The sequence below is a fragment of the Rhea americana genome, unplaced genomic scaffold, assembly GCF_003343005.1.
Source record: "Rhea americana isolate MKP2758 unplaced genomic scaffold, rheAme1 scaffold_19, whole genome shotgun sequence".
Classification (NCBI taxonomy): Eukaryota; Metazoa; Chordata; class Aves; order Rheiformes; family Rheidae; genus Rhea; species Rhea americana.
This window is the reverse complement of record NW_028186038.1, coordinates 1,570,827-1,593,677: the sequence shown is the minus strand read 5'-3', so window position 1 is coordinate 1,593,677 and position 22,851 is coordinate 1,570,827. Positions and strand designations below refer to the sequence as shown.

Below are 22,851 nucleotides of genomic sequence, written 5' to 3'. Positions count from 1 at the left end.
TTTTTTTTTTTTTTTTTTTTTAGATAATATTTGTGGCTGGCATAGAAGAGCAGCTATTTCTTGTGGGTTTCTCCATCAGCCTTTGATTTTTTTCTTGATTGTGATCTTTTTTTCCCGCTGTCCACCTACGGCTCTCGGAGGCTTACTCTGCCTCTTTTAATCAGTCAAGTGGCCGTGGAAGGAGTGTCTGTCAACCCTAGCTGGACAGCTGTAGCAGACAAATCACGACCTGATAGCCCTGCCTTTCCGATTATTTAATCTGCCTCAAACACAAGGCACAAAAATAAAGCTCCCTTCTTAAATCCGGTATGGTTTCTGAATTCGGGGGGATTATTAGCTGTGCTGTGTCCATTTCTGCAAGATCAGATGACTCTGACCATGGATTCTGATTATCCTGGGCTGTGACTGGAGGCAACGGGGTGTATAATATCACTGTGAATTGACCTGTGTTGATGACATGGTTTTGACAGTGCACTTGTTTGCTCTTCTAAGCTTATTCTTCTGACCTCCAAAAGGATTAGGTGTGCTGACACGATTTTCTTGCATGGGAACACAAAACTGGTGCCTCAGTAAAAATGGCATGCACACTTGYRTGGTCATCAGGAGTAATGAACAAAMCTATTTCTTTCCAAACATTCTGGAAATAGCTGGCAGACGGTATTAGACTAGTACTCCAGGAATTCTTACGGTGCTTTGCCTTGTCTCTTKGTTACTTCTTCAGTTTAAATCATTCATACTGTAGCAGTTACAACGATAAAGGGATTGATGACCTGTGACTGTGAAGGAACTCAAAGGTGTTTAAAGAGATGTGAGATCTACCATAATAGGGTTTTTCAAGGTCATATGATCACTTCATTTGTTAGCTTTACAGTGAGGAAGGAAGTCATGTAATGAAAAGCTTTCAGCTTTCTTACAGATAACAGCTTTTCTTGGGTCCAAATTCTGCTTTTCCATGGTTATGAAAAGATGATGAGCTCACTTTCTAGGGCAATATTTGTATATTATATAAGATACAATGGAAGGAATCATGGAAAACTCTAAAAAAGACCTCTGAAGATGTCTAGTCTACTGTCAAAAGTGGGGACTTAAATTAGCTTGTTCAGGGGTCTGTCAAGCTGAGAATTCGATGTTCCCAGTGAGGGAGATTCCACCACTTCTCTGAGCAACCTATTCCAATGTACAATTGTCCTCTGATTGAATAATTATTTCTTATATCCAGGCAGAGTTTCTCCTGACCATTGTCCACCACCTCTAGTCCAGTTATCACACATCCTTTTGAAGACATCCTTTTGAAGTGCCTCCATCTTCTCACAGCTACCAGTGAGGTGCAGAAAGATGACAATTAGGTCCTGTCCTACTCCTGAGCCTTCTTTTCTCTAGTGTAAACAACCCTTTCCAAATGATTCTCAGTTTGCTTTTTGATTAGTAATTTCATTATATGAGCTCCCAAGAGATTAAAATTCAACCTTGCCCTCACAAAATTTGCTATGCATTTAGTATCTACTAAAATAGTGTCATGTGTTCTGTGGTTTCTCCTATATAGGTATATGTAATACAAGGATTATTACTGAAGGAAGTATAGCAATACAATTCACCCCTCTCTGCTCCCCAGACTGTAATTATTAAAGTTATGCTGCCAACATCACAAGATAAAAGATGGGGATCTTTACATCTCCAGTACACGACACTGCTTCCTTAAATAATTGGACTTCTCTTAAAAAAAAAAAAGAGAGAGAGAGAGAGATTGTAATGCATTTTTAGTCTACGTGATCATAGCTGAATTCACRATGCTAACTCCAGTACAGATTTATGACAGTTAATATAGTGCACACTGCTAGGTTAACTGAGATAATTGGGTTTGGTCCTTTGGCGCATAAGGAGCTCTTATATCTACTGTCTCCAGCAGACTTAGACCTGTCCCTAACCTCCAGATTGGCCCTTTTGTCCCTTACGTGAATTGTACTCACACCAGCAATCTCGTCTSTCTGGTCTCCCTTTTTCACCTCATCACTTCTTAAACCTGCACTCCATTCCCCTTTGTCCCTCGTGGCTGCTCTGCCCCTCAGCCTGCTCCCTAGTCTACTCCATCCAAGGGCATCTTAATCCCTTTTTCTTGGCTGCAGGAGGAAATGTAGTGTGCTGCAGTCGCTGTTCAGGGGGCATGTTGTAAATGCAACCGCATGCGATAAAGAACCGTGACTGTTGTTGTATGCTGTGCTGAATTGTTTCTGACACAAGACAAGACACCTAAAGAAACAGGGAGCAGAGCTGAACAGTGTCTGAGACCATGAAACAAGTGACATTGTGAAAAGCAAACATGACTGTTCATCTGGAGGCCACCAGGATAATTACTGCCAATGGCATGAATGTCACATCATCTTGATACCAGATGAAAGACTGCAATGTAGTATAAAGGAATCCTATAAATGTGCATTACTTAGTACCACTGCCATATTAAATAGCTCCAACTTTCCAAAGGGAAAGGGAGATGAGCTTAAAGATCACTTGTAAAATACTTTATATTAATAACAGGTTAAAGCAGAACATTCTCTTTGTTGCACAGTATATTTATCTGGCCTTTCCCTTCCCAAACAACGTATGTGCATAAACATACAAACATATAAACACATTTATCTTAAGTAGTACTAGTGAATCGTTTTAACAAAGATAGAACTAAATGCAATAAGGACTCATCCTTTGCATCAATAATAAACCTTTCCATGACTTCTGGCAGTATTATAGGAGGTACTAGCTTTTCTATTATTGTTTTCTGCTGTGATAAAATTTTTTCATACTTCTGTGTTCACAGACTTAAACTTCTATTTTGGCTCATGAATTCAAATCGTTTCCTTTATATTGTTCATTTTTAAAGAAGTTTTGCTGACCAGGTAGGTTTGCAAGCTCCTGCAGCACTTTGTGTCATCAAATGGAAGCCTCAAATAACGTCCCTCAACCACCTCTCTTATTTTGGATAATCCTTCGCTGTTACAATTGTATTATTTTTAGCACTCACCATATTGAATAGATGTTCGTAGGACAAGGTCATTGAAAGTTAAGCACTGTGTGAGGTTCACTTCCAACAATAACGCAGAGGTTGTTTTATGTACTCTGAACTGTGGTATAAGAAGTTATTACTTTTTTTTTTTTTTTTTAATCTTCGTGCTGAGTTCAGATTTGGAAATGTATGATTAAATCTGTCAATTTGCTTTTCATGTAGATGTGGCTATTTTTTCCTTGTGATGAGATCTCTGAATGTACGTATTTTGTAAACAGAATTTTCCCCAACCTGTAATCCATGTCCTATTCCCATTTTTTAGTAATAATACTTTGGTTATGGCAGAGAAGTCTGATGTGGTAAAAATTATAGTTGAGACACAGGTAGAGATTTGCCAGAAATGGAATAACCATGAAATCTACTCTACTTCTGGCCTCTTAAACAACCAGCAGAATTCTTTTCAGTTGTCTGATGTGGTGCAGCAACTGTGTTATTGTGACTGCTTAAATTAACTTGTGTCTTATTGTAACAAGATATGTTTCCCATTCCAATAGGCAATACAGCCCAATGAACTAATATCCTATCCCTGTTTGCTGGTGGGGGCAGTTCACTGTCTGCTTTGCCAGCATGCATTTTGTTACAGCAATTTATTGCCTTCTATTTTGAAGAACTGTGTATGAGAGCCATCTCTTCTATGGAAGAAAATCATCTGAATTAAACAATTAGAAGAAGGGAAGCAATTTAAATAAATAACTCAAATACGTAAAACCTATAGCATTCTGTTTCCACTATGTTGTAGTTAAGGCAGACATCATTTAGTTAAAAAAATCATTTAGTAAGAAAAGAAGAAAAAGAAATTCCTAAAACCATAACAGACAATTGCTTTCTATTAGATTTATTTTCCTTCTGCTTTTGAATTGGAAGGTGTTAAGGCGCGACAGTTACAGGGGAATTGCATGAGTGTTAGCCTTACTAATTTTTGTCTCCTGATCAGTAAAACAGCTAAACTGAAGACCCTAGATACAACTCCATTAAACCTCCCCCACTGCAAACTGGCACTTAAGAAAATGCTGTACTGCATCATGGATTTTTTTATTATTTTTGTTTTATTTTTATTTTTTTTTTACAGCTATGAGTTGGGATGCAATGCAAATAAAGATAAGAAGACACGAGAAACTCTTGAACTACTAATGTTTTTCTTTATACAAGGGCARTCTTTGCCCTCAAAGAGCTCTGGTCCCATTCAACTTATGCCTAGCAGGGAACTAAGTTTTCAAAAGCGTGCAAGAAGCAGAGTAAGGCCCAGGAGCCTATTCCTGCCTACCATTCAGAAGAGAAATCTAAGCCAATGGACCAAACCAGACTTGGCTTGAGGTACATTTTAACTTGAAATAGCTGACCATATTCCCCAGGAAGGGTGAGAGTGTGGGTTTCTGTCTTCAGACACTTCATTGGTTTAGTGGGATAAAGGGAGAATTATAGCAGCCAGAGATCAAAGACATCAAATCTTGGCCATCACACAGCGTAAGGCAACACCAGTCTATCTGAAAGGTTGCTCACGTCTGTGCTTGGCAGTCGTTACAGATTGTTTGGTTGTAACCCTTTAAGGTGAGAGAAAACATTTGGATACTGTAGAAATGAGGAAACAAGCAGGCATTAGTGATTTTTGTATTTTGGATCACTGACTTTGAGGGCAAGAGCACAGTTTTCTTCTCTTTTCRGTGGCTTGTTTTGCCTTACTTGGATACATCTGGTACTTGTTTATACAATGCGTAATTAATCTCTGAAACACGTTGCTGGAAGTTATCCTTGGGCCAAAAGATTAGTAGGATTCATATATAATCTGGAGCCATGGTTACCTCATGGGACAAAAAATCATTTAGAAGGGATATAAACTTTCACACTTACAGGCTTTAATCAACCACTAATGACAGGAGTTATGGAGCAAAACCTTTCCCTATGGGCAGTGTTTTCCATAATTATTATTTATGGGAATTTTTACTCCTTCCTCTGACACCTCCAGAAGAGGCCAGGGTGTGAGATGCGGCGGTGGAGCGGATGAGCTGGAGGGTGCTGCGTTCCAGGTGCACTCTGCAGCGCGGGAAGGAAGCTGCGTGGCCGGGGGCACTCGCGCCCTGCTGCTTGCAGCAAGCTCAAGCTGCTGAGGTGTGAGCTGCTGTGTCGGGCGACGGCTTTGGGGCAGCCCAGCTAAGGCTTTCTCAGTTTAGGTCAGAGCTGCTGTTCATCGCCAGACCAGTCTCCTGATTAGGTCTGGAAAATTCTTGTCGCACTGTAAGATATCCAAGGTAATAARATATCCCAGTCTTTGGTAGTAGTCTGAAGATGACTGTTTGGGTCAATCCTTTGTCTGCAGATTTTTCAATTTTCTACCTCACTAAGGTGATGCATTACTTTCAGGTCGGTAGGAAAATCAGTCAACAATTTATAGTGATGCTGTAACTCTAGCGCAGTGTCATTAGGAGTTGGTTTGGCTTGTAACTGCTTTTCCCATCACTTAATGAGCAGGGATATAAGAAGGTGGGAAGGGGTTACTTGGAAAATRCCCAGACACCAGCATTACAGTGTATTCTGCTAGATAGAGAATTTATTACAAGGAATGCAGAGCCTTCGGAATGAGCACAAGCACATGGAATAGAGATGCTGGATTACTTTACCTTAATTGCAAGTTAGATAAAGTTGCAGCTGGGGGCCTTTAAATCAAATGTTATGTGTGTGCAGATATATTGTTACCATCTCAAACAGCAGTGATTAAAAAGACCCCTTCAACATTGAATCAGTTCCTGACTTGTGACAATGGGCTATTGTGTATGCYGAACCTCTCTGTGTGTGCAGATAAAATGTATCTCCAGTAGGTATGATTACAGTTAATTAGTGAGCTCATTTTGCTGTTACTGTAAATAGAAACATATGCTGCTTGACATAAGGTGATAGAAACAAAAGGATCAAAAACTAGGAACTGGAAAATTGTGTCTAAAATCAAGAACAGGGTGTACATGTTGTTTTATTTAGACATCTTATATCCTTTTCGTCTTCTCTCAAACACTTTAAAATGAGATCATTTTTTACTATCATTTTAGATTGCTTGTTCATATTTCACCAAAGAAAAAGTTCTTTTTCTAAGCTTGTACTTTGTGTTTTTGTTCTCGTATTTTTATATTTAATAAGAATTTATTTTTATGGAGATAACTGACCCTAGATTCCAACCAGGGAACAAAATATAAATTTCCTGTGGATTCTGAATGGTTGGCTTACTATGTCAGTTCTTGTAAGAATTGGAAGGATTTTTCCTGAACAACTTACTGTAAAAGGATTTTGAAACATTCTCGGTTTATGAAGAAAGGTTGTAAAATACAGTAAATGTTACTCTTTCTCTCTTAAGCTGCTGCTCACCCATTGTGCTACAAAATAAAATTCATACTTCATTAACTCCTTTCTTACTTTGCTACAAGCGGTGATTGCTATAGCTACATAAAATTCTGGTACGTGCTAAGAACTCTGCATTTACAGTCTCAAGCTTTTTCTCTTTGCCCTAGTACCTGTATAATAGTCACATGAACACAAGAATTTGCAATATTTGGGATGATACTTGTTGCAGTTAAAATCAAATAACCAGACTTCTGTATTTTTCGTACTGTTTTGGAAATGGGAATTTTCTTCATTAATTTAAGCAAGGTACTAAATAGCACTGTCAGTGCATTTAAAGGTCAGCAAACACTTAAGTACTCTGTTGGATCAGGAACAACATGCCCAGTACTTCTGGATTCAAACGTTGGTGGAGTATCCCTTTCCTGCAAGAGAAAAGCTTGAAGCCAGTATAGCTCCAGAAAGAATCTTACATGTATAGTAGCAGGTAAAGTATGATTTACCATCTAGCAAATATGTTACAGCATTTATAATACCAGACAGTAATCCTCTTCAGTGCTGTTATGTCGCAGTTATAACTAGCAGGCCTCGGAATATGATGGATGAATAGAAACTGGAGCACCAGTGTTCGTTACTGATGGGACCTCTTYGCAAATAGAATAAGGATGCTGTAAACTCTTTCTGTACGATTTCAATGAACAGGAATGAGCCTGATACCTATACATGCTGCTGATGTTGTTCATTTTGAGAGCAGACCTGTTTTACARGGCAGTACATAGTTTGCTGCTTTTCGTGTTTTTCTGTTCTCTCTGAATTTCTGTCTTGCCATCTGCTTTTACTGATACAGCAGCAGGCACAGAAAGTCTTCTGTATGCTACAGCATGCTAGAGATCACATGGGATGTAGTTATCTTTTTTATTTTTTTTTATTTATTTTTTAACCTGTAAGCAGATTTGAAACACCAAACAGGTTATTCAAATTTCTTTTTTCCCCACATAATGCTTCAAATGAAGTGATGAGGTAAGCAAGGTATATGGGTAAACTTCTTTCCCTTGAAGTTTATGCAGTTGTGCTCTTTTCTGATATGATAAATCTTTGGGGAACTTAGTTAACRTAAATGATAATGATGCTTCTGTTCAGAATTTCTAAAACAGGCCACTGAGAGATCTTTATTGTTTTGAAAAAAAAGAAAAAGAGGAAAATAAAAAAGTCAAACTCTTATAGAACACATTTTATTAATGAGAATTACAATACAGGAAAATCTGGTACAGATTAGCAAAGAACAGTAACAGTGTATCTAAATGGAACTGGTTGGATAATTAAATTGCTTTAATAGGTACTGAAATTTAAACTGCTTGATCCCACTGACGTAAGCATAACGCTTAACAGTCATGGAACTCGATTCTGAAAGTGTAATGTGGGAGAGAATTGGGCTGATGATTAAGGATTTCAGATACCCTGGGAGGAGATTTAGGCAAGAGTAAAACAATAGGCAAAAAGTTGTGGCTATGAAATACACAAAGAAGCTTTAATGAAAGTCTGTTTATATATAGGGGAGCAGTTTATACCAACAGTAATAGAGCAAATTGACTGTGATAACCSGAGGGCAAGTAAATGATGCTAAGACTGAAATCTTTAGGGAAAATCATGTTCTTTGCTATTCTTATTCTCTTGTAGTACCTGCTAGTGTCTCTCTTGTCTGTTTAGAYTATATGTTCCTCCATATGTCTGTTCCTATTTTTATATCCAGGATCACAAAAGGGCCTCATTTTGTGTTTCCTTTCCTCACTACTAGAATATAATTTTCCAATAGAAATTACAATTTATAAAATACCTACAGTGTATAGTACTTCCCTTTTATTGTCTTCAATAAAAATGAAAACAGTTTACAGAGATGTCATACAAATATTGGCAGGATTTTACCAAATGGCTGGCGTGCTGTCTGCTAGGTAAGGAAGAAAATGTTTTAGTATGATTGGCACTGATGATGAAGTGCTGCCAGTCATAATATTGAGCCATGTGTCGTTTTTGTTTGTGGTAACCAAAGCTGTTTGCAAGCTTTCAGCTGTACTTTCTATTTTACTGCCCTCTAAGATGCTATTAGTGTGCTGAAGGGATGAACTTTCTGGGGCAAGCAAATGCATAGTTGAGAGGGTAACAAATTTATGAGAGCAGCTGGAATGCCTGTGGGCAAACATAGTGARCAATACTGGATAAAAGTAGGTTATTTCCCCTAAAATTGAGGCAATACTTAAATGTCRATCTCATCTTTTTGTCTTCAATGTTTATATCAGAACTCTGCCTCATCACCAGTGAGTGATACTAGAGTGTACAGGTAATGCATATTGCTGTTTAATGCACTCCAGTTCCCCACTTTGGATTTTGTACAAAACTGCTTCTATTTTACTACTGTTTAACTTAGGGCATAATCTCAAAAGTTTCCAACATAGCTGGACTGCTTCTGTCCAAATAGCTACAGCTATCTCGATCAAAAAAGGCATATTTTGATCTTCTTTATTTGCTTTCATTTCCTTCTGCAGTGTGTTATTTTTGAACCTAATGGCAGGGCTGGCCTTGGTTACTCATATTTTGGCTGAGACCTTTTATCCTTTCCCCTTCACAAAATGACAGTATCCATTTCAGTGTCCTTTTTCTCTCCATCTCTATGTTTCAGCAGAGTTAGAGTAGATAAGTTCAAAGAACTGCATTACTTACTTCTCTGTTTCTGCAAGTATTTACTGGGAGAAAGCARGCTACTGCTTTTAGAAGTTGAAGTTAAGCGTTGTGTTCCCAGCTTAGTGAACTAATCTTTTCCATATCTGTGTTTTGTAGCATCAGTAAAATCTTAAATACGTTTTCRTTGTTACTGCTCTGAGTTTCCTTTCTCTAAACTAAGTAGAGAGAAGAAAAAGCAGGGAGTTTTCTGTCCTTAATTCTTTGAAGAGTTGGGGATTTTGTGTTCCAAACATAGGCGTTTAAGGAAAAAAAAAAATTTTTGGAGACAACTGAAAGAAGCTGTAATGTCTGTGCAATGCAAGCTTTTCAGTGGAAAGTAAACAGCTAGTTGACTTTAATATTTGCCTTTAGTTGGTCATACTTTCACCTGCTGCTGCTCTCTTAATTTTGGAGGTAAAGGGTAACTGTTTATGAAGAAAAGTTCTGCAGACTTTCTTAAATTGAACTTGAAGGCAGATTTGAGAAGGAAGGTAGACATCAACCTACCTGAAAGAGCCATGTAATTCTTGATTCTGGGCGCAGTACRTCATAGGAGTGGAAGCGGGCAGAAGCTGGTCCCTCAGCGTGCCGTTCCAGGCACATTGCAGTTCAGTGCAGATTTACATTGCAAAAACCAAAAAATCKGTTTTTCTCCAGTTTGCAGCCCTCTTCAATATAGTATTACAGTACTGTTCCTAAAGCGCATGTTGCAGCTTTAAGCATTCCTAATTAAAAATTTGGGCCTTGTTCTTCTCCTAAAACCTTAGAGCAAACTTTGAACTCAGCAGAAATAAGATGAAGCATATAGTTTCACCAACATGTTATTTTGAACTGCACGTGTAGGCATGGTATGGCCTTTCTCTCTTTCTGAACAAGAATARTGTGAAGCAGTGAATCAAATGGACCACTCAGATTCCAAACTTTTGGAGAATGTGAATCTTGCCTTTTAATGACGATTTCCTATCCTTTCTGAAGAGCTTTAACTGCATTAAAGATGAGTGCCTTATTATTATTAGGAGAAATGCAAGACTAAGTTATCAAAGGCCGACATTTTTCTTACAGCACAGTAATTATATATGAGCAATAGCAATGTCTCCACCTCTTCACCCAATGAAGGGATTGGAAGGTGACTCTCCGTTCATTTTTCATGTAGAAAACTTCCTACTTGCCTTTTTCTGTCCTACAGATGATAGTGCTTGTCAAAACTGGATTCCTAAAGTTCTTGTGAAACTAAGCATGTGAAGAAAAATGTTTGATTCTGAGTTAAGAGAGTAGTTGTGTGTGTGTGTTTTTTATTGCTAGTCTCCTTACAGTATCTTGAAGATTGATAAYTAGGATAAATTAGGGTGCAAAATTGTTGCGGTGGATTCCTACTGTCAAGCCCTAGAACCACAAGTAAGAAAATAACCTTTTCTTTTTGTGATCTGAGATTCTTTTGAAGTAAACAGAATCCAGGTCTGGAAGCTGCAAGAAAGCCACCATATATGATGGAGCTCACACTGAAATATTAGGGTAGAACAAGTACCAGTTTAGCTCATTAAAGGCAATTTTCCTGGTGTGGCATAAGGCTGTTTAACATGGCGTTAGACTCATTTAGCATCTGGGAGTTTGACACAGGRTTTCGTAACGACCTAGCAATAGGGCGCAATGAAGCTGCACTGTGCTTCAGCAATCAGAGTCTGCCTCAGTCTTCCAGTTCACTCGGTCAATCTCAGATTCAAACAAGCAACCAGATCTGCTAAGTGAGAGGGACTTCTAAAGTTTTATCATCTCAGCCATTCTAGATTTCTCTTTCCATTTCTCTCGTCTGCCTATTTCTTTTTTATTCCTCTGTAGGGTATCATTTTGAGCATTATTGTGTTCCTGAGTCCCCTGTGCACATCTTCTTTTTTTTCCACCTAAACATTTAATCTGGGGTAAATTTGAGGATTTGAGACATTTTCCCTAGGAGCAGTAGTTCTGGATGATCATAATGGAAGCCATAAATCTGAGATACATTGATTGAATATGAGCAGGTACAGTAGAAATGACCCTTTCTAGATCCATGGACCTACTGTGTGCGTGTTGCACTAGTGGCCTACAAATGTACAGTAACTGCCGCTCATTTACCCATATCCTTATATGTCCCAGATTCCCGGGCAGAAATGCAGCAATCCTAAACCCACTTTACCATAGGACATTGGACATTGGGACATCTACTTTGGACATCAAGAGTACTTCACCAGTTTTCTAGTGAAGGCAATGCAGCAATGGAAGAGATTTGTAATCTGGTTACCTTGTATAATTGCTATTCTTGGAAGTTTTCAGGACTTGGCTAGACAAAGCCACAGCTGACATGAGCTAGCACTGCTGATTGAATGGGAGATGGGCTGGGTGATCTCCAGAATTTCCTTCAGAACAACAGTTCTACACACCTACATTTTGCTATTTTAAGCAAATTATTTATAAAATAAAACTAAAACCTAAATGATCAGAGAGAAGATAGTTTGTGAGTTATTAGAACAAATTAAATAAATTCAGTAAATCAGATTAGAGTTGCAAGCTTTCTGTAAAAATGGTTCTCATGTGAAACTTTTTTTTCCCATAGCTATATCAATTTTAATTAAATTTTCCAACAAATACTTATTACATAGAAATTGTTCTGCTTTGATATGAATTCAGAAGGCAAACGAGTTTGAAATCTCCTATGACACAGAACTGTCTTGTTTCAATCAGCTTTAAGAAAGATGCCTTTTAAAGGGATCCCTGTGCTGTTTTCCAAATGTATCCTGTATTTTAACCATAATTCACAATAGAGAACTACTTAGAAGAAGCATTTGTGAATGGAGACTAGTTCCTTAAACAAAAACTTCTTTCCGACAGTACAGTGTACTTCAGTGTGCTGAAACCCATATCACTCCACTTGGATTACTGCTGCAGTGCCTAATGCTGTAAAATTAAACTACTCTTTGTTGATTTTTTGTAATCTTCTGCCAGTGTTTCAGAAGTACAGACCGACCTCTCATAGTAATTTTGCCATACATTTTATATGCTTGCAGGAGTAACTTCTATTAGAGTCAGTAATCTCCTGCTCTGTGATTTGAGAAAGTACAATATTGTACAACAAAAGTTGATGAGGAAAGTGCAGTAAAAATTGATGAGGATATATTTTGCTGAGATTCTTATTTTCTAAATTTTTATAGGACAGTGGGCMCAGTGATTTTGGAAGAGGGACTTTGGCTTCTGGATGAAAGGCTCCCCATTCTGTTTTACASTTTTAAAGATCAGAGCCTGCCATATTTTTCTCACCCAAGCATGCTTCATGGAAGTTGTCATGCTTGCTCCTGAGTCACCCCCTAATCTATAGCATATAGTTGTAAGAACACTTAAATATTATTGCTTTCATTCGTAACATTCAAATCACTTTTTGTAGGATGCCAAGTGTACTTCCTCCAGTTTTACAGACAGGGAAATGGGGTGCGGAGAAGTAAGGTGATTTACTCAAAGTCACGCTGCAGCTAAGCAGGGGAGCCAGGAGCAGAGCCTGGCCCTTGTAACGGCCCCTCCGCGCTTTGGCCGCTGGACCACCCTGTCTTCATCCGCACGTGCTCTCTGGTGGGAGTTTCTCAGGAATCCAGGTGCTGTGGGGTTAGGTCCTCGTACACGARTGCTACAAAGCAAGCCCATTATTGCCATTTAATCAAGGAGATTACTTTGACAGATGCAAGGCCAGTTAACACATTTTMAGTTTGATAAGCATTGGCAATGCTGTTTCCTGTTTTTCAGAGGTTAAAACGGACTGAACTATGGAAAGTTTTCCATGGTAAAAATACTGCTGTACATGTTTCTCCTGGTAATGCAATTAGGAAATATTGGCTCCAGCTAATGTAACTTAAACAAAACATGTTGTCCTCGTCAAACTTGTTCAAGTTGTTAAACAGGCATGGCCTTGTCTAAAAAGAAAACAAGGGCATATAGTGTTTCCATGGAAACTCAGTTAAAATGCCGATTTGTGGATATGATCATAATCAGTACCATAATCTAATCTGATTGAATTAAATGAAAAAGAATCTAAGTTATGAAGTCAGCACACTGTAAGAGTATCCCTACACATGTAGAAGTCTTATGTCTTCTGTCCTTATAGATGCTTTCTAACTGCATTTTGGATAAAGCGGGGAATTTTGAGTGGGACTCTCTTCTTTTTCCTRTGGTCAGTTTAACTATTTTTAAAGAAATTTTTTTTTAAGATCAGAATTTAAAATAAACATATCAACAATACTTTACCGAATTTGGTAATAGCTAACTGAATCYTTAATGTTTGTGTATGGTTTCCTTTCATAAAAAAAGTGGGATTTTCCCTTGGGATAATGCATATCACCTCTTTAGTATGAAAAAGATCTTTGCTTCCGATATAGACATGCTGAGAAGATTTATAAGTTCTGGAAAGGATTCTGGTATCCTTGTTTGAGAAGATAGCAGTAAAATGCAGAGTTGGTTGAATTTGACACTATTAGAAAATTAGACATTTTTTATAAAATGTGATATAGCAACATTTCCAAGAGGACCTCTGTCAGAACTAGCGTTTTGCAAAGTAATATTTCAAAGATATCTTGTTGTCTAGTGGTATTGGAAGGAACATAGTAGAGACTTCAGAAAAAAACTCTAACTTTTACTGATTGCCATATGAGATAAAGGCTTCTGGAAATCCAATCAGTGTCCAGCTACTTTTGGTACAAGCCGTAACAACTACAAAAAATCTGGCTTTTGRAAGCCAAGCTTTCTTTATAAGGCAGTAATAGGTTGGCCTCTAAATGACTATGTCATTTTTGAAAGTTCTTGCCAAAAGTCTTTTTGCCTGTGGGTTTGAGGGCTTTTTGCATCCTCCAGGGCTCCATTCTGGAAGGTGCTAAGTGTTGTTATCAGACACTGAACATCCCTTAACTCTCACAGACTTAGGAGCACTAGCAGTGCTCAACACCTTCTAGGTGGAAGGCCCGGATGAATTTGCACCTATCTTGCAACTTAGTAGAAGTAGAAGCTATTTGGTACGATAAATCCTTATTTTAATGGAATGGCAAAGACAGCTATCTTTCAGCAAACCTTCCTGATTTATTTCAAAGCTATTCCATTAAAGAGGATTACAGCTGGTATCTATGATATTGATTTCCCTCATACAAGATATTAATGTGTACTTCTAAAATATGCTTTATTGCTGTATTGACAGCTAAATCCTACTAATCATTAGGGTATAAATTGTAATATACTACTTGTTGAAGCATCTGGATAACGGTTTTTATGATGTAAGTACAGCACATTTGCAGGGCTATTGTGGCAGTCATGTCAGCACTTATACTGTTTCCAGGAGTTAATAACTTACACAGAGAGTTTTGCTCGTAGTCATAACTTGGCACACAGGTCTCCAGCAATGATTGTGTTTTATTAAGAAATTTTAAAATTCTGCCAGGGCCTTTTAATTTTATCAGTCTCAATATCTGTAAATGTTTTCTTTGTTGTTTTTTTGGAGTAGCCGTTCAAAACATTTATTAAATATGTGTTTGGCCATAAATTAGTCAKTAGATTGTTCTTTGTATTTTACGGCATCAGCAAGGTAATTTGAGCTTCGTCTAATGAAGAAAATRTGTTTTTACCTAATTTTCAGCAATATAAAGATGTCTGTCCATTCGTGAATATGCACAAGATCAGACTTAAGCAAACAGTTCTGCTAAAGGTTGTGTGGGTTGTGTGGGTTTGTGTAACATTCGGAAGCTGTTCTTCACCCTGTTCTTTCTCCTGAGATGTGATAAGTAGACAAATCAAATAGGAAGCTGTTAGTCTATACCGTAATGCCTGTTAGCTGGACATTACCTAATTTTTGCAGTTCACATATCTGAACTTCAGTTGCAGAAAACAAGTAAAGAGAAGCAAGTAGACAATGTGAAAAAGATCAGCTTGCATTTTAGTGTACGGGGAATTCTTCCAGTGTTACTAATTAAGGATTGTCATTATTCTGGTATAGCTTGAATCGCTTGTTCAGGTTATTCTAGGATCAATACCTTATACAAGGCTCATACCTGCATTGAACAAATAGTCAACTCTRCTCTTTTCTGCATGAAGATTAAATGAAAAGGCATTTTTGATTCAAAAAGAAGAAAAAATATAGGCAAACAAACCTGCCTTTGCAGATTTTATAGTGCATGGAAAATTGATGTGTATCTTTTGCYGCCGCTGTCTCTTACAAAAGTTCAGTAAAAACACAAACAAGGAGGCTTGTATAAGGTGGTTGCAAGTCCATCAGCACTGTTTTTTCATATTTGCAAATACAAAGTATCTAATGGAACATTTCAAGTAATTTTCAAACAGACAGAGGTGTTTGTACCAAGTATTTTCATTACATACATTTCTATATGCCTTTCTACATCCATAGATTACCACCATGTGATTAAACATCAAAAATATGGTTAAATAAATCCGCAATGTTAGAAAAATAGGAACAGAAATATTATTCTGGAGCATTACAATAAATATRTATTTGATTTATAAAATATTCAGTAGAAACCTGGTTGAAAGGATAGCGATTTATATTCACGATCAGGTTATGTCTAATTTATTATTTGTCTTCAAATAATATTACTCATTTGTAGTAATTCAGAGCAATTTGCTAATCACAGTACAGCACAAACGGTTTGTTGTTGTTGTTATTATTATTCAATCAATAAGAGATCCACAACTATTTCCAAATAATGCGATTTGATAAAATGCTGKTTTTTTCTCACCCAGTGTCCCAAGTCTTTTTGACTAAGAGGATTTTCTGTGTTCACGGACTTTGTATGCAAGCATCTATGATGTTAACTGCGTAGGGCRGGCAGTTGGTAGTCAGCGTGTTCTGGAGACAGGAGGAATTGAGTTCTGAGAGTCTTTTTTAGCCCCTCCAGGCTAAGGTAGGTAGTAGTAGCAGTAGCTCCGTGTCTTGGCTTCTAAATCAATGCAGATAAAAGATTAAAGGCATTGATAAAAGGCGTTGAACTGAAGGGAAGATGCAGGTTAGGGGGGAAAAAAGTTTGAAGACATGGAATGGGTGAGGAAAAGCAAGAGAAGAAAGTTGCATATGGGAGACATTGGATGGAGATGGTCACAGGTTCATTTTGCAGTGRGTACCATAGAGTTTATCTTCAATGTCATATCTAAATTACTCTGTGTCTAACAGTATGACACCTTGTAGCCATTCTGCTGTGTTAGGATTTCAAATTGGGAGGAATAAGCCTCTTCAGAAATCAGGGCAATCAGCGTTTCACCCATTTCTGAAATCAGCCTCTCTCATGATGCTGAAAAATGTTGATCAGCAATTTTTTGTCAAYCCAGTTGGTAGCCAGGATCAAATCTGAAAAAAAAGAAAACATTATCAGGAAGTGTGCACACATTGTATTTTAGTTACAACTAGAAGCAGAGTGTCTGACATCTCCYARGAGMATCCAATCACAGACTCCAAGAGTTCAGATAAGGATCCTAATTTCTGGATATTTGACTGAACTCTATGCCTCTTGAGATTCATTAATTACAAACTTGAAACCACGGCCCTTTGACTGAGTCGTGARAGGAATATCAGCTAAGCTACACTAGCTACCAAGATTAGGACCTCAGTTATAAGAAGTAAAACTAATGGAGCTTTTCTTAAGTGTTGCATGTCATAAATCCTCCCTTAAGATTTACAAATGCGCTTACAAATATATATTCTTATTTTTTGTTCCAATTACGGGATGTACTTGAATATTGCCAAAAAATGAGAGAGCAAACCCTATAAGATCAGAAAATGGTTTGGGAGTTATTAAAATACAATCACAGTTTCATTATTTTAGTCAAACTGTGGTCAGATTTCCATGTTTGCATGCTTGCACTATCATCAGAATTCAGAAATATTTGTCAGACTGGTGGTCGGGCAGGGAGATGCTGGAAGAAGGTGCCTGAAGGCTCACAGGATCTCCATATAAAAATTCTGCCACCAGTGCAGTTTTCCTGYTGTTGATAGAGTTTGCCCTCTCTCTGCACACTGCTGAAGCATTCCTGAGGCTAATAAAAATACTACCCAACCCGCTTTTTATTTTTACTTCCTTTTATGCTAATGGAATGAACCAGGTGACAGGGATTTTCTGAAAATCACAGGGAGGATACTGCAGACACCAGACACGGCTTAACTGTGCCCCACCTCACCCCTTCAAATTGTACAGCCAAAACGACTATTTTGTACTATCAATGTACCCCTTGTATTTCTCAGGAGCAAGGTATGTATCTTTCCAGCATAGTGCACTTAGTGTAATTTTACATGCCAAGTGGTTACCTCCCTTCAGGCTTATGGGAGGTTTTCTTTTTTTTCTTTTCTTTTTTTTTCCCTTATTGGAAAAATTACGGATGGTTTCCCAAGTAGCTCCCCTGAGCTGTGCTCTTGGTACACAAGTTTATCSTGGGGTAAAAGAGTAGATTTTTGTGGGAGTCCTTTGTTGCAGTATTGGCAGCACATCAACTACTAACTTGTAAAGTTTGAAATACAGCATGACTGTCTGAATGATAATTTACAGATAACCTGTTTCTCTCCAGCCTCCTCAATGCAGCCTCTTGAAAAGGCAAGGTACTTTCAGTCAGCCACCTCTATAATTTTTGATGTTTTCACTCAATTTATATCCTTTTGGTGTTTCCTCCTGCTCCTATTGCTAGTTCATTAGTCCTCCAGAAGGAAGATGTGTGTCAGGGAGTCAAAGGGAGTCTGGTTTATGATGATGTTCACAGACTGCCCTCCGCTGTTCAGGTTGTCAGGGGTTGGCTGCACACCAAGTCCTTCAGCTTTCCCTGGTGGTTTGAGTTTGGATGAATTTAGGCCTCCAAGCAGTCATCATCCTGCTTCCCTTTCAGCTTGGCCTCACATCAGGTTCCCAATATCTTCTTCCTTTCTACTTGAGCTTGGCCTCCAGGAAATACTAGCTGCCATGGCCTTCCCTGTATCTTGGGAGTCTCCGTCGAGACAACTGCTTCCAGCACTAATTCTAAAAATCTTCTGGGAAAAGATAGTAGGTTTGARGTCTTTGAATAAAGTGGCACAACTTCAACTTTCTCTTATCCCTGCAAGAAGAATTCACACATTTACAGGTAGTATTATAATATCTCTAATGAATAAAGTAGTTTTTGTATTAGGTAAAAACTTATGACATATTATGAAAATTGTATTGTCTCACATAAAAATATTTGGAAGTGATTTTTTTTAAAAAAATATATAAATATAGRGAGATTTATTATTATATAAAAATTSGATGCTGACTTTRTATAGCATTGACAAAKTAGACATATGTGTGATCATTCCACTTACTTGAACACACGAAAAATAAGGTCAGCATGCCAGTAATTACACCAAGCTATTTCTGAATATTGTTAAGACGTCTGTGTGACAACTCAGATTTTAAGATTATTTGTATTTTACATTTGTTTCTAGGTTAATAAGAGCCTCATATTTGGAAAAAAMCAATCTGTAAACGTTGTTGAGGTTTAGATGTAGATAGAAAAGGTAGATGCAGATTTACATGAACTTTAAGTGGATTTAATTTTAAGGTGTCTAAATATGTAGTAGACACACAAATGATAACATCTATTTTTTACTGCTCAAGAATTTACATTTGAAGCTCAAGAGAGATTCAAATGTTCCCTTCAGTTATGTAATGTTATCACTTGTCATTTTTCAGTTGAGGAAAAAGTCTTACACTGTTTCAGTGAAAAGGAAGTGTCAGTAAACACGTAAAAAATTGGATAAAAAAATAAAGGATGAGGAAATCTTTTCTATGTTGGATCTCRGTGTCCTCTTTGGATCTGGTATACTTTTGATAAGCATTTTTAAACAATGGTTTGTAATATTCCTTGAAATTCTTGTGTATTGTGGACTATCCAGATGTATATAKTAATGTAGCAACAGAGTCATGGTATCTGCATAATAAAATAATGTTCCTTGTCCAGGGAGAGGGTTCCATGCCTGTGGAGCCAGAGATTCATGCCTATTTGTGATCTTAACATGGTTTGGCRAGTTCACCTGTGCAATGGCATTCATGCCAGGCCTCCAGCTAAAACTCCGTATTTGTAAGGTCAGGCAGAAAGGCTTCATGTTGGAGAAGCCACCAGAAAAGATATAAAGCACTTTATAAATCTTCACTGAGTTAAATAAATAGATAAATAGGACACATTTTGGAGGACAGAGTTCATGAATGTTAGTAAAGGCCTATCCAAATGCATAAAGGATGTTTTATTTCTGCTAGGGTAGAAAGTGTGCTTTATTGTAAGAGAATCTTAAGAAGGAACCCAAGCTTTATGCAGAAAGGCAGTGTAGATATAAAAATTAGTCCTAGTACAAATCTATCTCCAAGGTCTTTTATTTTGAAGCCAAGTTAAACCTCATTTAAGATAATTCCGTCGGAGGTAGGCAGTCCAGAGCACCAGAAGAAAAGTGTCTTCCATTTCAAAATGTTGAGGATCTTTTATGTGTGAGAAAGAATCTTGGGCTGTAGTGTATCCTCTGTAGGAAAGGGAATGGAGACCCCAAGATATTTCTCTAGCCCTCCTGATCCAKTGCTTTTATATAGTGTTGATGGATATTCCACAGAGTGGAAAACCTTCTAGGTTTTACTACATTTCCCTAATATTATATTTGGAATCTCTCTGCCAGGCTTATAGGAGTATTCAGCTTCTCTTTTGCCTGAAATAAATTAGTTTAATCTATTTTCCTCACTTACTTTAAGTAGGAGTTGGTCCTTTTTACTTAAGTGTAGGGTCTTTTGTAATTCTGCCCACAAAAGCAGAGAAAAAGGTTTCCTTATCTATCCATTTGCTTAACCACGTAGATCTTGAAATTAGTGCARGCAATTCTGATCTGTGTTGAGTTATTTTTTCCCTTCATTTTTGCCTTGATTCTAAAGGCCCTTGGCTCTGTAGATATTAAGCATTTACCAATGATTTTATACTCACAGCATCCCAGTAAAACAGTGAAATATTACCCTCAACTGTGGTATCAGCACATAAGGAAATGACTTATTTAACAAAAATTATCACTGAGCCAAGAATTTAATTTTGTAATTCTCAACCATCTGTTATTTCATAGATTATGTGCCGCAGAACGGCAGCCACTTTGTTAGATGAAGAAAAAAAATCTGAGGGGGTTAATGTCTTCTTTGCATAGGCAGCATGAAAGCTTTTCCTTGGGATCACTAAAGTAAGTTTGCTAGTGTGGTTTACRCAGGCACTTGGAGTTGTAATTTTCACGTGAAATGGCACATTTGTGGCACAGAAGGTGGAGGGAGATGCAGGGAGAATGTCCCTCCATCAGGTCCCGTTGGTGGGGCTTCCATGTACCTCCAACTCCAGCTTCAGCTCGGCCGCCCCAGGGGCATTACAACCAAAAGGCAGCAGTAGAGACAAGATCTTCTTTCCTTGGCTTTGAACATTCATTCTTTCCTTCATGAAGAAAAATAATTTGTACCCCCTGGCTATTTTGTGTCAATTAACAAATGTTGAAGYAAATTTATATTTATATTCCATGTGAAGATAAATTATAGGAGTTTATAAAAATGTGGATGTTATCTGGACAAAATTGCAGTGCAGTTATGCTTTTTTCGCTATTCTCTGCTGTAGTTGTTACATCAAGGAGGCTAAATAAGGAATTAGTGACAAGGGAGCTGTAATTTTGAAGTCTGTACCTTTTTCTTTTTTAAATATCTAGCCAATTTGTGAAACACAGATTTAAATAGAAAGTAGCTTGGAGCACAAATATTTCACTCTGAATGTTGAAGGACTAGGGATTGCTCAGAAGAACAGATTGGCTCTTAAACCTTTTGAAGTATATCTGAATAGTTCTTACAGCATTAAATGACCTGACCAAAAAAATATCCTGTGGTAGTAACACTGTTCTTGAAAAGCACAGGGAAAATCCTGCAAAAATGCTTTACTACCACCTCAGGAGTAGAAAAGAAAATTATTATTCCATCCACTGGYACTGTTAATTCTTTTGAATATAGGTTGATTCAAATGATTATAATAATAAATGTATTTGTATATATCACTGAGGATATTGAATATTTAGAAGTTATTCATTCATTGACATGGAATTACCTATATAGAATTCTTCAAGATGTTGCAAKGAACAAAATGTAAAGAAACTAAAAGCATGAGATTAAAATCTCGCCTGAAGACACATCTCTTAAATTGCTTATTACGGCTTTCACCATGCAGTGTTTATGGGAGCTGTGTTTTCTGCTCTTATCTTGCAACACAGATATACATCATGTAGCACTTCATTATTTAAAAACAAGTAAAAGGATTACAAAACTCTAATTGAGAAAATACTTCACAAGGGAAATATGTAATGTTATGTGTTATACTTAAAATGTTGCCATTACAACACTGTACGACCTTGACCAGAGTAGACTATAAAGTTGAAGACATATTTCTGTTTTACTATCTCCAATAGTATTGTATGTTTGAGATGAGTGATAAAGCTTTGCTAAAAGGCAGAGAGAGAAATGAACTGAATCATTTTTTTTAAGAAAGTAAGAAATATGGTAACTTAGCTGGTAATGCCTGGCCCTGCAGGTTTTACACGAACTACGCTCCTGTTGAAATCATGAGATTTTGCTTGAGTGGGAACAAACCTCGTGTTTCTGCCTAGTCCTTCATTTCCCCTCACAATCTGCCCAAGGAAGCATTGACATTCATAGAGCTAATACAACAAAAACAAAACTGCAGCTGCTTGCCTCAGCTTCATGAAGAGCGATGGTCTGTGTTTCATAGAAATTAGTCCCGGGATTTCAGTTGTCTTTACAGTACAGCACTGCGTTGTGCAACCATGAAAATGGGCTCGTGGAAGGTTTCTCACATGGGCTTTGTCGTCATTACCTTGCTGCTGGTTTAGGTTCTCCCTCCTGTGGTAAGTATTTTGTACCGGACACTGGCAAATCTTCAGTACATACTCATTTTATTTAAGCAGGATTGTAGGCTGTCTATTTAGCATTTCTCTGCAAAAGGTTTACCCTCAAATCGAACGGTAAAATAATTCAGCCTGGGAAGGACCTTGTGAGGTGATCTACTCCAACCTCTCCTGCTCAAATTTCAGTATACATAATATATTAGTGCAGGAGAATATTTTAAGTTGCTGCTTTACATTAACTATRCTTTCATTAATATTTTACTAGAACTAAAATGGAATTTAAACAAAGGTTGCTTTGCCAAGCATTTTAAACAGGCCAGCCACAGCAAATAAAATAATCTCTAAATTACAGAGATTTATTTTAGCATTAACATGTAATGAAATATTTCAGAATATTTTTATGGTAATATCACTTTTAGCAACCTGTACAATATTTTACAATTTAGACATGCTATAGGTTTGTATGTCTTGGACAGATAAATAAAAATAGGAGAACTTCCATAAGCTGAATTCAAATGAAACAGCAAGCCATAGTAAAGCAGATAGTGGAAGAGATTGTTACATTCATCCTTTGAAACCTAATAAATGTTTCTTACAGGTTTAAACCTTAAATTGATGTTTGTTAACGGCTCTGTTCTTTCACATCATCAAGATAACGAACTTGATAATTTAGMCCATTTTTACCTTGGCAACTCATTCTTTACTCTGGGCAATGGTGTCTATTAATAAGAGCTGGAGTTCCGAGAGTTGACCTCTATCAGGACTCTAACTGAACTGTATCTAACCACAACCCATTTATCTGTACCCTTTAAAAATAGCAATATTTCTAACT

The 22,851-nt window shown here is 37.4% G+C and overlaps 2 protein-coding genes across 2 annotated transcripts in view; one reads left to right on the top strand and one right to left on the bottom strand.

Moving 5' to 3' along the window:
- Positions 1-9,697, bottom strand: part of LRTM1 (leucine rich repeat transmembrane protein 1) — a 15,371-nt gene extending 5,674 nt beyond the window's left edge. Inside the window, exon 1 of the mRNA XM_085302313.1 lies at positions 9,602-9,697. Coding sequence (XP_085158439.1) covers positions 9,602-9,697 — 96 coding nt within the window. The remainder of the gene's footprint in view (positions 1-9,601) is intronic.
- The window catches only part of CACNA2D3 (calcium voltage-gated channel auxiliary subunit alpha2delta 3), a 452,513-nt gene that overhangs the window by 377,565 nt on the left and 52,097 nt on the right, over positions 1-22,851 (top strand). The window lies entirely within an intron of this gene.